The following is a 13529-nucleotide window of genomic DNA, read 5'->3' on the forward strand; positions in this document are numbered from 1 at the left end:
ATATATATATATATATATATATATATATTATCTATATATTTAAATTTAAATGTAACATTATATATTTTTACTTTGGACTGTTAGATGTAATTAATATAAGTAATTATAATACACTTTTACTATTCACATTTTTAAATTTAAAAGAAAATGAAAAACATGTAACTATAATCTAGTTCACTGAATCTTTTATATTCTCGCTCAAAAGGTCTAAAATTACTAATTCTTAAATTGTTACCAAAATGCCTATAATGCTAAGCTTGTAATTAAAGGAACTATTGAATATAAATTAATGTTTAAATACTAAAATAAAAAGATAAACTACAAATAATTTTAATTTTTTATGTTTAAAATATCTCACATAACAATAGAAATAGGAAAAGCAAAAGATAAGGATGAATTTAGAAATAAGAAAAATCAACTCCTCCACCTTTGATACTATCAGACTTATTGTTTAATGTTCCTTATCACTGAGTAAGGCTTACAGAGACAAACGATCATTCATCCCGAACATGCATATCGAATGGGGTGGTTAAAATTAGGTTTAGGTATATAACAATTGAAAAATGTTGAATCGAAATTCTGAGAAAAGGTTTGCAACAAATAAGTCAATGGTTGGATGTTGAATTCAGATGGCAGCCACACATCTCATCCTATTGCACGATCGATAGTAAAAACAATATGCAAAGATTGCACAAATTATGATAGGGATGAGAACATGCACACGGAATAGCAAAGAAATTTTAGCGTCTCCAATAAAGCTTAAGAAACCGAAAATCCAGATTGAAAAAAACAAATGCTCTCCTAAATGCCAAAACAAAATTTAAGTATAAATATTAGTAAATGCAACAGCAATTCTAAATAAACAAAAATTCATTATGAGACAGTTCAAGCTCCAACTACTTCAGTTGCTCCCTCCACTACAGTTTCATCAGCAGGTCTGTCGACCTTTGTTCCAACGTCTTCCGAGTAATCCCCGTGAACCTACAAGTATAAAACCCAAAATGTAACATATAAAAACACTTACCAAGTTTTGTTTACGTTATTATACAAGTACTGTGCACTAACAATGGTAAAAAATTTATACTAAAATTGCTTCATAACCAATAAATAAGGTCAAAAACCAACAGGAAAAGAACGAAGACGTTATAAAAAATAGGGAATCCCATGCGTAAAAAAAGCTTTTGACTAAACCATTCTGCCGATACCACACAATAATACAAAGAAAAATCAGCAATGCTCGACTGACTGCTTCAATGAGGCGCGAATATCATCAACTAATTGAAATATCTTTCATTGAATAAAAAAAAAGTAATTAAAAATTCAAACAAAAAGGACATACCTCCATCAATTTGCCAAGGTCAAACTTTGGAGCTTTCAGAATCTTAACTTTACGAATGAACACATTTTGTAGGGGATAGATGCTTGATGTTGCTTTCTCGATCTCTTTGCCAATCATCTCAGGGATGAACTTGCGGACCAGTTCTTTCAAATCACAGGCTGTAGCCTGGTTAACCATTATCTCTCTCATTTTCCTGCGGATCTAAACGGACAACGGTGCCTTTTACAATCTCAGATATGTAACACATTCATCCCATAAACAATATATTAAACAAAATAAACCAAGAGCACATACTTTCAGAAAACATGTTCATAAATATGGAAGGCAATGTTTAATTAGAGCACATGTACTGAAGTGCAATACCAAGAGCAAATGTTGATATAACTTGGTTCAAATCCTTCAAAATTTATATTACTATCTTAGGTACAATAGAAAGAAATGCAATAAAAACATGTTATATTTAACATCAATATAGAAACTTTTCCCTGCATATTTAAAACAAAATTGGATACAAAACATTTAAGCATACAACCTCTAAGGAGTTGGTACCTGTCTAATTTGGCTCGATTGTGCATAGCAAGTCCTCTTCACTTGGTTGCTGCGCCTCTTGGTAAAGCCAATGCAGAACATCCTCAGAGTGTAATTATCAGTGGTCTTCACATCTACATGAGCTTCGATCAAAGTTTGCCATTTTCGGACCAAAGACCTCAGCTTGTCAGTTGTGAAATCCATTCCCTAAAAAGACACATTCCCAATCTAATTGAAATCATCTGTCAAAAAGGGTGTAAAAAATAACTCCGGCCACTATCTTACCCAAAAGTTTGTCAAAACATTCTTTCCTTGAACATCCTCAGCTCTCAAACGGATCTTCTTGAAGGCATGGTCCTCATCCCCTTGAAGATCAGCCAATGAGACCTCAAAAACTCTGTGTTTGAGTCCTTCCGAAGCAATCTATTATTCAAAACAGTCAGTCAACCCATCACCAACTACACAAACTCACAATAAGCTTAGAAATTTAAAGTGCATGTACACAGAATAACACCTCCCAAATATTATTACAACTATAACACTCCAGACCATGGACAAAGTCAGAAAACAAGACAAGTACAACGACAAACCTACAATACTGAAATAAAACAACGAATAAGACACCAAAACAACAAACAGGTTCGTAGAGATAAAGAACAGCCAGATACAACATTCAACTTTTCATCCTTCAAATCTTTCCACAAAATTCTATCTTTTTTGTCTAAGTGAGTATATGCAGATCAAACCCTACAGTCATTCAACCCCTATGCCCCATGCCATATACAAAAATGAAACTGTATAGCAAGATTGATAAAAATAGGGTGAAAATACATATAAGATCGTGAAAACATAAATAAAAACCTTGGTTCCCTGGGTACGAGTGACGAGGGTCTTGCCCACATTCTTGACCTGGAACACAGAAGGGGCCTTGATATCGTACCAATCCTTCTTGGAAAAGGGATCGGCGCTGCGGATTGATGCAAGAAAAGTTAAAGAGATTGCAACAAAAAGTTAAAGAGAAAAGAAAGTGAAGGAAATGGGCACTAACGCCTTCTTCTTGCCACCCTTCTTTCCTTTGGAAATCCTCTTGTTCTTTCCGACCGCCATAGTTGCTCTTCTTCTGCTGCTTCAAGGTCTGGTCTGGTCAGGTCTTCTCCGCAGCCGTCTGAAACCCTACTTCCACTCTCAGCACTCCTCCTATTATTAGTTAACTCACTTTATATTCCTTAAAACCTTAATTGGGCTTGGGCTTTGTTTGGGCTAAGCCCACTCAAACTATAGGTCAATCTGCACACTTTGGCATTTTCTTGTACTAATTAGAGAAATAAATCTATGAATACAAGAAATACATAAATATTCTAATCAAACTTATTATATTTATTTTAAAAACAGTGATAGTATGCATATGATTTCAGGTTCTAACCTAAGTGAGATCGATCTTTTGCTAAAAAAAATTATTTTAATTGCGGAGAAAATGAAAAGTCGGGTCATGTTAATATTATTAAATAATAATAATAATAACAATAACACCGACTTATCTTTCAATTTTAAATTTTGCCAAAAAAAATTAATAATATATGGATAAAACTCGGTTCATCCATTTAAATTTTTTATTTTTTTAAATAACTTTTTTATAAAATTGTTGGTGAATGTTATTACCTATATAATTTATTTGCATGTTATTTATTTGTATAGATCATTTCACAAATGAGAAATAATAAAATTTAAAGTGTTATGCCAAAAATATAAACAAGATCCATAAGAAATACAAATAAAATACATGAATATAAAAAAAATACAATTAAACACTTCATATCAAAAAAAGTTCTCAGTGTATTTATACGTGATGTTTGACTTCTTAACCATATATCCGTTGCATTAGTTTATCTCTTCGGTAAATGAATTTTAATAGTTTTGAAAATTGAAAATAAAATAAAATAAAATAATATATATATATATATATATATATATATATATATATATTACAATACAGAGATCATGTACAATAAGTTTAAAATATAATATTTTTGTTTTCTTAAAATAATCATCTTTTAAAGAAAAATTCTTTAAATAGACATATTGAAACATTATTTCCTTAAATGAATCTATTTAGTTTTTTAAACAACATTGCGGGTTTTGTTTTCTTCATAAGCCTATAATAATAGTTTTGGATAAATGATAGAAGTTGGATATAAGGTGATTTTCGACGTTAAACATTACATTCAATCTATTTATGTTGTGTTTCTGACACATAAGTGATAGAGTTTTACATGCATAAAAATTTCCGATGGGAACTCTTAATGTACGTAAGTTCTTCATCCGCCACTAGATGACACTACCTAAAACTAACACATCTCATAATATTATCTCACACAACGGCTTTTTTTTAATTTAGGATCTATTATATTTCGAAATTGTAAAATAGGATCTCTCAAAATCTTTTTTGCAAAACAGGGTCAAGTCGTTGTAGTGAAGGACGATATTAAAGATGAAGTCGTCCTCCTCTCATAACACAAAAAGATCTTTGATAAAGTTTTTCATGATGCATCTTGTTGAGCTCACAGAGCGCTCATCCTCTATCAGAGAGTGCTCGTATGAATGGTTTTCCTTTCTACAGCCGCTTCATCGCCTAACATTCAAAAAAAAAAAGTGAAACTGGCTCTGGGTCTAACGACTTCAATCTCAAATATTATAAAACCGGCCTTCACCCTAACAACATCCCCTTTTTCAAAAAAAAAATGAAACCGGCTTGGGGGAGAATGACTTCACCTTTAATGTTGTCCTCCCCCACGACGACTTGCTCATGTTTCGCAAAAAAAAATTGAACGAACCCTATTTTACAAATTAATGGTCAAAAGAACCCAAAAATACAAAAAAACACCCTCACATAACACTAAAATTATTGAGAAGGAAAATAAACCAAAAACCAAAAGCACTACACAACAACTCATATATTATTGTGCCTACGACCTTAACTTTTTAGTGAACTTGTGTGAATCAAATTAACTCATTTAAATATCATTATCAGTTATTTTTATATTTTACCAAACTCGGTATTTTGTTTGGAATGAATAAAGATCGAAAAAGTAAAAAGAAAAGTGAAACTTAATATAAAATAGGATTTTTTTTAATTAAGAAAAAATGAGCGAAAAGTTAACTTGTTTAAATAGTGGGGATGAGTGGAAAATAAGAAAAAAAGTTTGTAATACCTTTGATTGATGTGATGAAGAAGATATAAATAATATATAATATATTCAAAATACAATTTAATGTAAAAAAAATACAATCTTAAAAATATAAATTAAAGTTAAAATCAAATTTAAATTAACATACACAAGTATTATAAAATCTTAATAAATAAATAAATGTATTTCGCAATAAAAACATATTAATTTTTTTTATCAAATTTTAAATTAATTATTGTTACTATATTTATTATTTTTATTTTAATTATCCATTTTATTATCACATATTACTTTAATTGATTAATTTTATTTTTTCTCATAATATTAATTATTTAAAATTAAACTAATTTATTTTACAATATTTTTATATTATTATTTTTAATTGTTTATTATATTATAATTAAAAACTACAAGGATTTTATTATATTTATTTATACACAATTGATTATCTGTTTTTTAATATAATTGATCACCTTCAGTTTTTGACTTCCTTTATAAACTTATACATAATTGATCTTAATGATTACATCGTTAGAATCAAACAGTATACAAAGGAGTGTATTTAACCACATATTAAAAGGTTAAATATTTTAGTTTTAATGCTTCAATAATTATGTTTATTTATTATTAAAATTCAACATTTAATCCTTTTCTCCCTCCCATTTCATTACAATTTCTTCCCCGCTAATCATTTATACCAAGACCAGAGAAATAATGAGTTGTGTAATGTTTTTTCACACCACATATTTCTAATAAATGTACAGACAATTATATCAATTTCCAGCTGAAGATATTTCATTTGTGGACCATAATTGGGCTTTTTTTGCTCTCATTATTCATGTTCTTAAAGGGAATTTGAATTTTCTGTGGAGTTATTTTTATGTTCTTACTTAACTGTGTCTATATTATCACTCATTTTAACTTTTTAAAGTATATTAAAAAAATATTTAAAATATTAACACAGTATATTTTTAATATTTAGTAGAGAATAAAAAAAATAATAAAAAATTAGGACTCTCTTAAAGATTATGGAATTGAAAGAGTGGAAAAAATAAATATAAATAAATAAAATTATTTGAATTGAAAGGAAAGAATAACAAAAAATAAATAAAGTAAAAAATAGAAATATTTGAATTAAATAAAAATAGAAATAAGTGGAAGGTTTGTTAATACATGCAATTAATTATAAAGAATATAAAAAAAATATGATAATTGATTTTTTAGTAAAAAAACAAAAGATATCCTAGTGGTGAAGACATAATGAAAATGTGTCTTAGACATTCATAATTAATGATGTTTATGAATAATAATTATGTAGACTCTACACCAATTACATACGATTTAGATTCCACTACAAGTGCTGGAAATAGACTTCATGCAATGAATTCTGGGAGATGGCATATTTTATTCCATCACATTCAAAGAAGAAGTTTTCGCCAATATAATGAAAGTTGATATGTCATATTCAATCACCTCAATTTATGTATTTAATCATTAGTACCGATGTAACAAAAATAAATAATTAAAATATTAATATCATTCTTTAGAAATAATAAAAGAATAAAATAACGTTTTTTATCTTTATTTATATATATTTTTCTTATATTTTAAAAAAATATTTTTAACTTTCTATAAGCATATCTATTTAAAAAGGAGTTAAAACTAAAAAAAATTATCAAAATCTAATTAAGTATTGATATAAGTAATTATTAAAAAAAATTACAATGAGCAAATTCCAGTTAAAATCAGATTATGAAAATATATATAATTGTTTTAATTTTTTTCTTTCATGTTCATAAAAAATATTTTAATATTTGTCATTCTTTTTATATTTAATTTCATATTTTATTATTTATTAATATTAAATGACACATTTTACAAAAAGATTTAAAAATTTATCCAATTTAAATCTCATAAATTCTTATTATACTTAGATTCTAAAAGTTTGGGAGTCACATCTCTTGTAGGGGTGACAATATGAGTTTGGTATGTTGGGTAAGCTTGTAGCCCCATAAAAATAAGGCGGGATGAGTCAGGATAGTAAATTCACATACCCGCATTGGCTCAGCCCGCAAAGTCCATAGTTCGCGCGGGTTGGCCAGCAAGTTCACATAAATTTTTTTTTGCAATTGTGTATATTAGTTACCTTTTTTATAGACTTTTGTGTTAATGTTTCAAATTCTTGTATGACTGAAAAAAAACAAGTATTATGCATTTTTTAATATGATCAAATTTAAAGAATACATTGTGTATGTCATAGTACGAATATAAATATGATAAAAGTATTAAATTATCAATTTATCATTCAACTCTCCAAAGTTTTTACTTAATTTTTTTAATTTTTTAAAGTTTCGCAATTTTTTGAACACTAAAAGTTTTATCATAATTTTTTTTTTTTAAAAAGCGACCGGCCACGGACACGCAGTTGTGCCAGACTGGCCAAACATTTCAATCCACAGTTAAAATGCAGTGCAGAAGCTCGCATTGCCACCCCTATATCTCCGCCTTCAAAAAATCCACATACAATATCGATACCCATTTTTCTTGTAATTGCAAAAAGATGCTTCTCTAAGAAAGAAATCAATATTCAAACTTGATGAATTATTTAAAGAAAAATATTTAATGGATAGAATATTAAAGAATTATAAATACAAATTTTAACAAAATGGAGATGTTATTTTTTTCATAAATTTATCAATTTGGTCGATTTATTATTTCATCTTTATCTAGTTAAGTAGAATGGACCAAATAAATTTATGGGTCGAAAACTCCGATCCAATTTATCACATTTTAGAATGCTACCAAATCGGTTTGTGGACAAAACTCACTTTATTATCCTTATTTTATAAGGCATGGCATTAGTTTTACATACACAAAAATGACGCCCAATAAATAAGATAAATTCAATCGAAAATGTTTGATAATAAAGAAATGTTATTACAAGATATTATTTTCGTTTAAAAAAAGATGTAGTAAAAATAATTGCAAATATTTTAAGAATATTTATATAGAAAATTTTATCAATTTTTATAATTATTATTTTAAATTTTTTTAATAATTATTTACTACTCCTAATTATATAGGTTCACAATTTCTTATTTTTAAATGCTGAAATGTTGTTCAATAATATTTGAATAGTTTGAATGTTTAATTAATTTGATTGTCAAGTTATATACGTTGATACTTTAATCTTTAACTATAATCTTTATAGTAAATTATTCGATCAAATTGTCTTATGATTTTTTTTTTTTAAATTAGCATGACAAAAGTTTGTAATTTTTTTATTTATATTTTGTTGAATAATATGACAAAAAATATGTAATATTAGCCATGTTTTCTTGGACTATACAGACACTTTCTTGAAAATAATTAATCATATATTGGTGGTGAGCATGATGAAGATATTGATTATTGATTTTATTATGATTGTAATCTCATGGATTGCTTAAAAAATTATTTAAATATATGAATACTTAAAAATAAATACATAAAAAATTATTTTTATGTGGGTTGGTGAGTCAATCCACTTAATCCATCAACTCGTGATGGGTTGAACTGAGTTATAAAATTTCTAACTCCCTTTAAAATGAGTCGGATTAGGTTCACTCATTTTCAACCCCACTTGTGGTGAGCCAACCCATTAACTCACTTTCACATGTCTAATTTTTAAAAGTTATATAAAATGATAATGGATTAATATGATAAAAATTTACGCCAACCTTTAATGTCTATTAATTTTTTTAATTATATCCTTTGTAATAATTTTTTCTATAACCATATTGTTTAGTTATTTAATATCGAAGGTCATTAATTATTACTATTATTTATTAATAAGATTGAAATAAATATCTTTGATCATTTACTTACATTAATTTCCTTTATGAGGAATGAAGTCAAGAAAATATAGTGGTAGAATGAAGTTTGAATTTCTTAATGATTTTTTTATGTCGAATCTTCAAAATACACTCATGATAATTAATTTTAAAATTTTAAAATATATTAAAACTATCTTTAAAGTACTATTTTTAATATTTAAAGTAAAAAGAAAACTCAGAAAAATCGAACTTGGTAAGATATGTTTTTCTAATGAGGTTTTTCTTGCACAAGAATATACGTTTCAATTTCAATCTTTAATTACATTTTTAAACAATTTGTCCATCACCGTTGAACCAATAATATTCTTGTACTAAATGACAATTTTTTAATTTTTTGTAAGACCTACTTAAACAATTTATCAGGTAAAAAAATTAGCTAATATAATTATTACTATTTTGAATTTACATATACGTTTCAAAATTACTTCCAAATTCGTATTTTATTTTTTAAATGCTTCTATATTTTATCATTAATATACTTATTAGTTTAATTTGATTGGCCACACGTCTTAACTGCTAAGGTAAATTCCCAATATAATTTTTCAAGACGAAACAGAGTTCAACCATAAACAGCTAAAACATTAATGAATATAGTTGTCTGTTGAAATAAAAAAAGATTCATAATTAAGAATATTTTAGTGAAAACAATTAATGTAGAAGACATTCTAAATTGGGTCTCACGGAAAGGATGAAGCCTAACCTCTATTTTAAGTATTAAAGAATGGTGTTTTATCATAATACGCCAAGTGATTAATTCGGATAGAATATATTTTTGGTATAAGATATATATTTTTTATTTAAACTTAGAGTAGAGTTATCAAAACGGATAACCCGGCTCGACTCGACCCATCATGGGTTGATGATTTAGTGAGTCAACTCAACTCGGTTCATTTTTTAACGAGTCAAAAAAATTTGAACCTGGTCCGACCCACTACGGGTTGACGGGTTAAACGGGTTGACTCATGAGTTCACCTAATTAAAAAAAAATACATTTTTTTTATTTTCAGTCAAAACTAAATTATAATTCTAATGAAAATCTAAATAAACTTTAATACAATCCAAATACAAACTAAAATAAAAAAATACAAATTATTTAAGTGTTTGTTAAAAAAAACAACCTAATATGACCCAAATGTAAAACTCAACGTAATAAAAAACATTTGTGTGACCTCTTTATCTGCGGGTTTGTGAGCCAACTTGGCTCACCACGAGTTCAACCCGAATGAGTCGGGTTCTAGATGAGCCGGATCAAAAATTAACACGTATTAAAATTTGTAAAAAGATTTTAACCCAATCCAACTCAAACCCGTGGTGAACCAGATTGACTCGTGAATTCCAATTCATTTTTATAGCTCTAATTTAGAGTGCATTGTTATTATTACTGATATATTTAAACGTTATGAGATGAAGTGAATAATTTTGGAGTCATAAATTTTGAGTAGAAAAATGTGTATATGAGTTGTGTTGTGTTGATTGACACAGAAAGCCACACCATGCCAAAGAAAGTTAATTGCAAAGAGCCATTGGTGAGAGGAAAGTCAATGTTTTTTTTTTAATTTATAATTAAAATAAATAAAAAAAACCACTGATTCTTATGCACACGCGTCTTTATCACAACACACGAAACCGGTTTTCTGTTTTTGCCTCACTCTCACTCTTCTTCTATCTATGGGCCATTTTTTCAGGATTTCATCATCGCACACTCTTAAGTGCCCAAACACAGAACAACCAACATAACTCTCCACTACTACTACTACTCTTCAATTCAATTTCTCTTCATTCACGATTTTCTCTTTCTTCTGCCATTATTGTTAGGAATCCGAATTCAGGGACCAGTTTTGGTTTTACTCTCTCTAGCCACCCCTCGTTTATTTGTGATGTGTTTGGGAAATAATGGCGCTCACAGACACCAACGCAAAATAAATTGAAAGGTAGCGAAAAGAAGGAGCAAAAATACAAACAACCCTTCTTGTTTCTGATGTGTGATGCATGCACCTCTGGTCCCTTGATCATGACCACTGAGACTCCCTTTGCATGTCGTTTCTCACTCCCCTTTTGATTCTATTACCTCAGACGGAGCAATAGAGGGCGACAAAGCCGGGGAAAAAGTCACCATTTTCATTCACTTTTTTTTTTTTTTTCCTTTATCTTCTCCCCAAATTTTCTTCACTGGTTTAGGAATGAATTTAACACTGCTAGTAGTATAATCTGTAAACAAGAGGCTTCAGGGTTCACAGAGAGAGAGAGAAAGAAGAGTTTTTTCATTGAAACTTGTTGCCAATTTCTGGCTTCTGACTCTGCAAACGAAAGTGAATTTATTTGGCTGCAGTTTTGCACATGTGTTTGTAGAGTGTAGTACACTAGTTAGTAGTACAAGTCTCCAACACTGCAGATAAAAACACAGAATTGGTTTTTTGATGTTGTCTTCTCGAAGTTATGGCAGTGTCCCTTCAGGTGATTACTGCAATCTCTCTCTCTCTCTCTCTTTCCTGCACACATGTTTTAATTTTTTGGGGTGGTGTTTAATAGTTTAACTATTCTGATTATTTTCTTGTAGAATAAAAATGAAGGGTAGTGGTAAAGAGATCCACGCAGAGCATCCTCTATTGATTGACAAGCTCTGATTTTGATGGCGTTTTGTAGTTCATCACCGTCTCTACCAGAAAAATACAAGAAACTGGTATCATCTTTTTTCAGTTCTCCCAAGTTGTTCGCCAATTTCACATCCAAAGTTTTGTTGTGTGAAACTGAGAATGCGATGAGTCCAACCTCTATACTCGATAGTAAGCCTTTATCTGGCTTCAAAAACCCTTTTAGGTCAGAAACAAACAGCCCCAGAACCCCAGTTGGCGAACACAAGCGTTACTGGGATAAACTTGATTCAAAGGGTCTTGTTGATGCTCTTGTTGATGACAACAAGCCTGGGGAAGTAACATCAAAGTCACAAAGCAGAATGATTCTCTTTGGATCCCAGCTCAAGATTCAGAATCCTCCACTGCCTCATCCAACAGTCTCTCCTCAATCACCTAAATCCGTGTTTGGTTCTGCCAATTCAACCCCTGAACCCTCCAAATCTTCGAGAGTTTTCACGGGATCTCTCTCTGCTAGTGAAATGGAGCTTTCAGAGGACTACACCCGAGTGATTTCTCACGGGCCTAACCCAAGAACTACTCACATATTTGATAACTGCATCGTTGAGAGTGGCTGTTTTGATTTTGGATGCTCTTCTTCTCCAATGGAAAATGTGTTTCTACCTCACCACACCAGTTATTCCACTGAAAACTTCATGAGCTTCTGTTTTTACTGCAATAAAAATCTTGGACAGGATATGGACATCTACATATACAGGTAATTTTATTTTATTTTTCTGTATCCATCCATCCCCATAAACAACACCACTGTAATTTATGCAGTTGTGACAACCTCTTAAAGTTTTGCTACTTGATTTGGAAGCGTAAATGATGTGAATTGACAGAAAAATTTGACGTGTTTGTGAACTACAACTTTTAATCTCTGCATGAAATTTAAGATTGTATTATACTGTTGACCACTCCATGGACAAAGTATTATACTTTCAACCTCCCTTTTTGTATTGGCTTCAGATCACTTTGGCCTCTCCCAGTAGAATGTCAAGACAAATCCGATTCATGGAAAACACTCTGATGAAGTTTTTCTTTATTGGTGTTTTGAATTAGAATTTGCGTTTTTATCTGAACAATCTGTATAATCAAAGTTTATGTTAAACGTTAACATGAATCAGTGAGTTGAACCTTCAAGTTGGATCAGAGAATGACAAAAAGTATTTTACTGATTTTTTATCCAATAGCTTATAAACTGACAGCAAGATACTTCTGGGAAACTTTGAATCTAGCATTCACAAAGACAGAATATTTTGAACAAAACTCAGTGAAAATATGTTGGATATGAGCTTATGAGTGTAGTTGTGTGGTTTAAAATTCAGGGGCGAGAGGGCATTTTGCAGCCGGGAATGCCGTGACGAGGGAATGCTTTTGGAAGAGGGGATGAACAAATTGAAAGCTGGAGATGGATATGGGACATAGTTCAGTTCCTTTATACTAATCTACCTTCGTTCCTTACTTGCTTTGCTTCAAAGAACTTCTAATAATAACTCTTTGATTTTTGTTAGCTGGTTTTGCATAGATTCATTTTTGGGACATAAAGTGGTCCTTAAAGATCCTGGAACCACTGTACCTGGTTTTGTTCTTTCTGTTTCCCTCTTTCTGGGTGGTAGTAGTTCTGTAGAAGGTGGAAACGATTGAAAATGAAAGGCTGAAATAGTGTAGTAGAGAAGATTTTTATGGAAACCATGAATTAGGAGCATGCTATTTGATTTTGCATTGCTCTTAAAGTTATCAACAGTAATAATACATACTATATAATTACCGCACGTAAGACCAATCTCATTGTATCATATCAACTATAATTTTTGAGGATCTGCACACTGCATTTGAGGAATTACTCTGCCAATTTCGAAAGGGAGAGTTAGAAGAAGCCAAATTGCTGTTTATCTTCATAAAAGAAGAAGACACTAACAATTATTATGGTCGTACCTTTATTTGGTTGATTGTTAGTTTTTGTACT

General features: G+C 29.8%; 2 protein-coding genes across 2 annotated transcripts; one reads left to right on the top strand and one right to left on the bottom strand.

Annotated features, from left to right (window-relative positions):
* Positions 1 to 704: 704 nt before the first annotated feature.
* Positions 705 to 3080, bottom strand: LOC114174257 (40S ribosomal protein S3a). The gene is made up of 6 exons (XM_028059064.1): positions 2916 to 3080; positions 2729 to 2834; positions 2153 to 2290; positions 1889 to 2074; positions 1340 to 1540; positions 705 to 981 (listed from the first exon to the last, which is right to left on the bottom strand). Exons 1-6 carry the CDS (start codon positions 2972 to 2974, stop codon positions 886 to 888), a joined length of 786 nt encoding a protein of 261 aa, XP_027914865.1. The 5' UTR covers positions 2975 to 3080; the 3' UTR covers positions 705 to 885.
* A 7493-nt stretch (positions 3081 to 10573) lies between these two features.
* On the top strand, positions 10574 to 13155 carry LOC114174704 (FCS-Like Zinc finger 8). Its single transcript, XM_028059531.1, has 3 exons — positions 10574 to 11381; positions 11485 to 12275; positions 12889 to 13155. The coding sequence occupies exons 2-3, from the start codon at positions 11557 to 11559 to the stop codon at positions 12986 to 12988; spliced, it is 819 nt and encodes a 272-aa protein (XP_027915332.1). The 5' UTR covers positions 10574 to 11381; positions 11485 to 11556; the 3' UTR covers positions 12989 to 13155.
* The last annotated feature ends 374 nt before the right edge of the window (positions 13156 to 13529 follow it).

Source organism: Vigna unguiculata, chromosome 2, assembly GCF_004118075.2.
Source record: "Vigna unguiculata cultivar IT97K-499-35 chromosome 2, ASM411807v1, whole genome shotgun sequence".
In the NCBI taxonomy this organism is placed as follows: domain Eukaryota; kingdom Viridiplantae; phylum Streptophyta; class Magnoliopsida; order Fabales; family Fabaceae; genus Vigna; species Vigna unguiculata.

Excerpts from the sequence above, each read along its gene's own strand:
- LOC114174704 (XM_028059531.1), top strand. The coding sequence starts at position 11,557 with ATGGCGTTTTGTAGTTCATCACCGTCTCTACCAGAAAAATACAAGAAA. Across the intron at positions 12,276-12,888 it reads ATGGACATCTACATATACAG|GGGCGAGAGGGCATTTTGCA; the intron begins GTAATTTTATTT and ends TTTAAAATTCAG.
- LOC114174257 (XM_028059064.1), bottom strand. The coding sequence starts at position 2,974 with ATGGCGGTCGGAAAGAACAAGAGGATTTCCAAAGGAAAGAAGGGTGGC. Across the intron at positions 2,835-2,915 it reads AAGGGTGGCAAGAAGAAGGC|CGCCGATCCCTTTTCCAAGA; the intron begins GTTAGTGCCCAT and ends ATCAATCCGCAG. Across the intron at positions 1,541-1,888 it reads AATCGAGCCAAATTAGACAG|ATCCGCAGGAAAATGAGAGA; the intron begins GTACCAACTCCT and ends TTGTCCGTTTAG.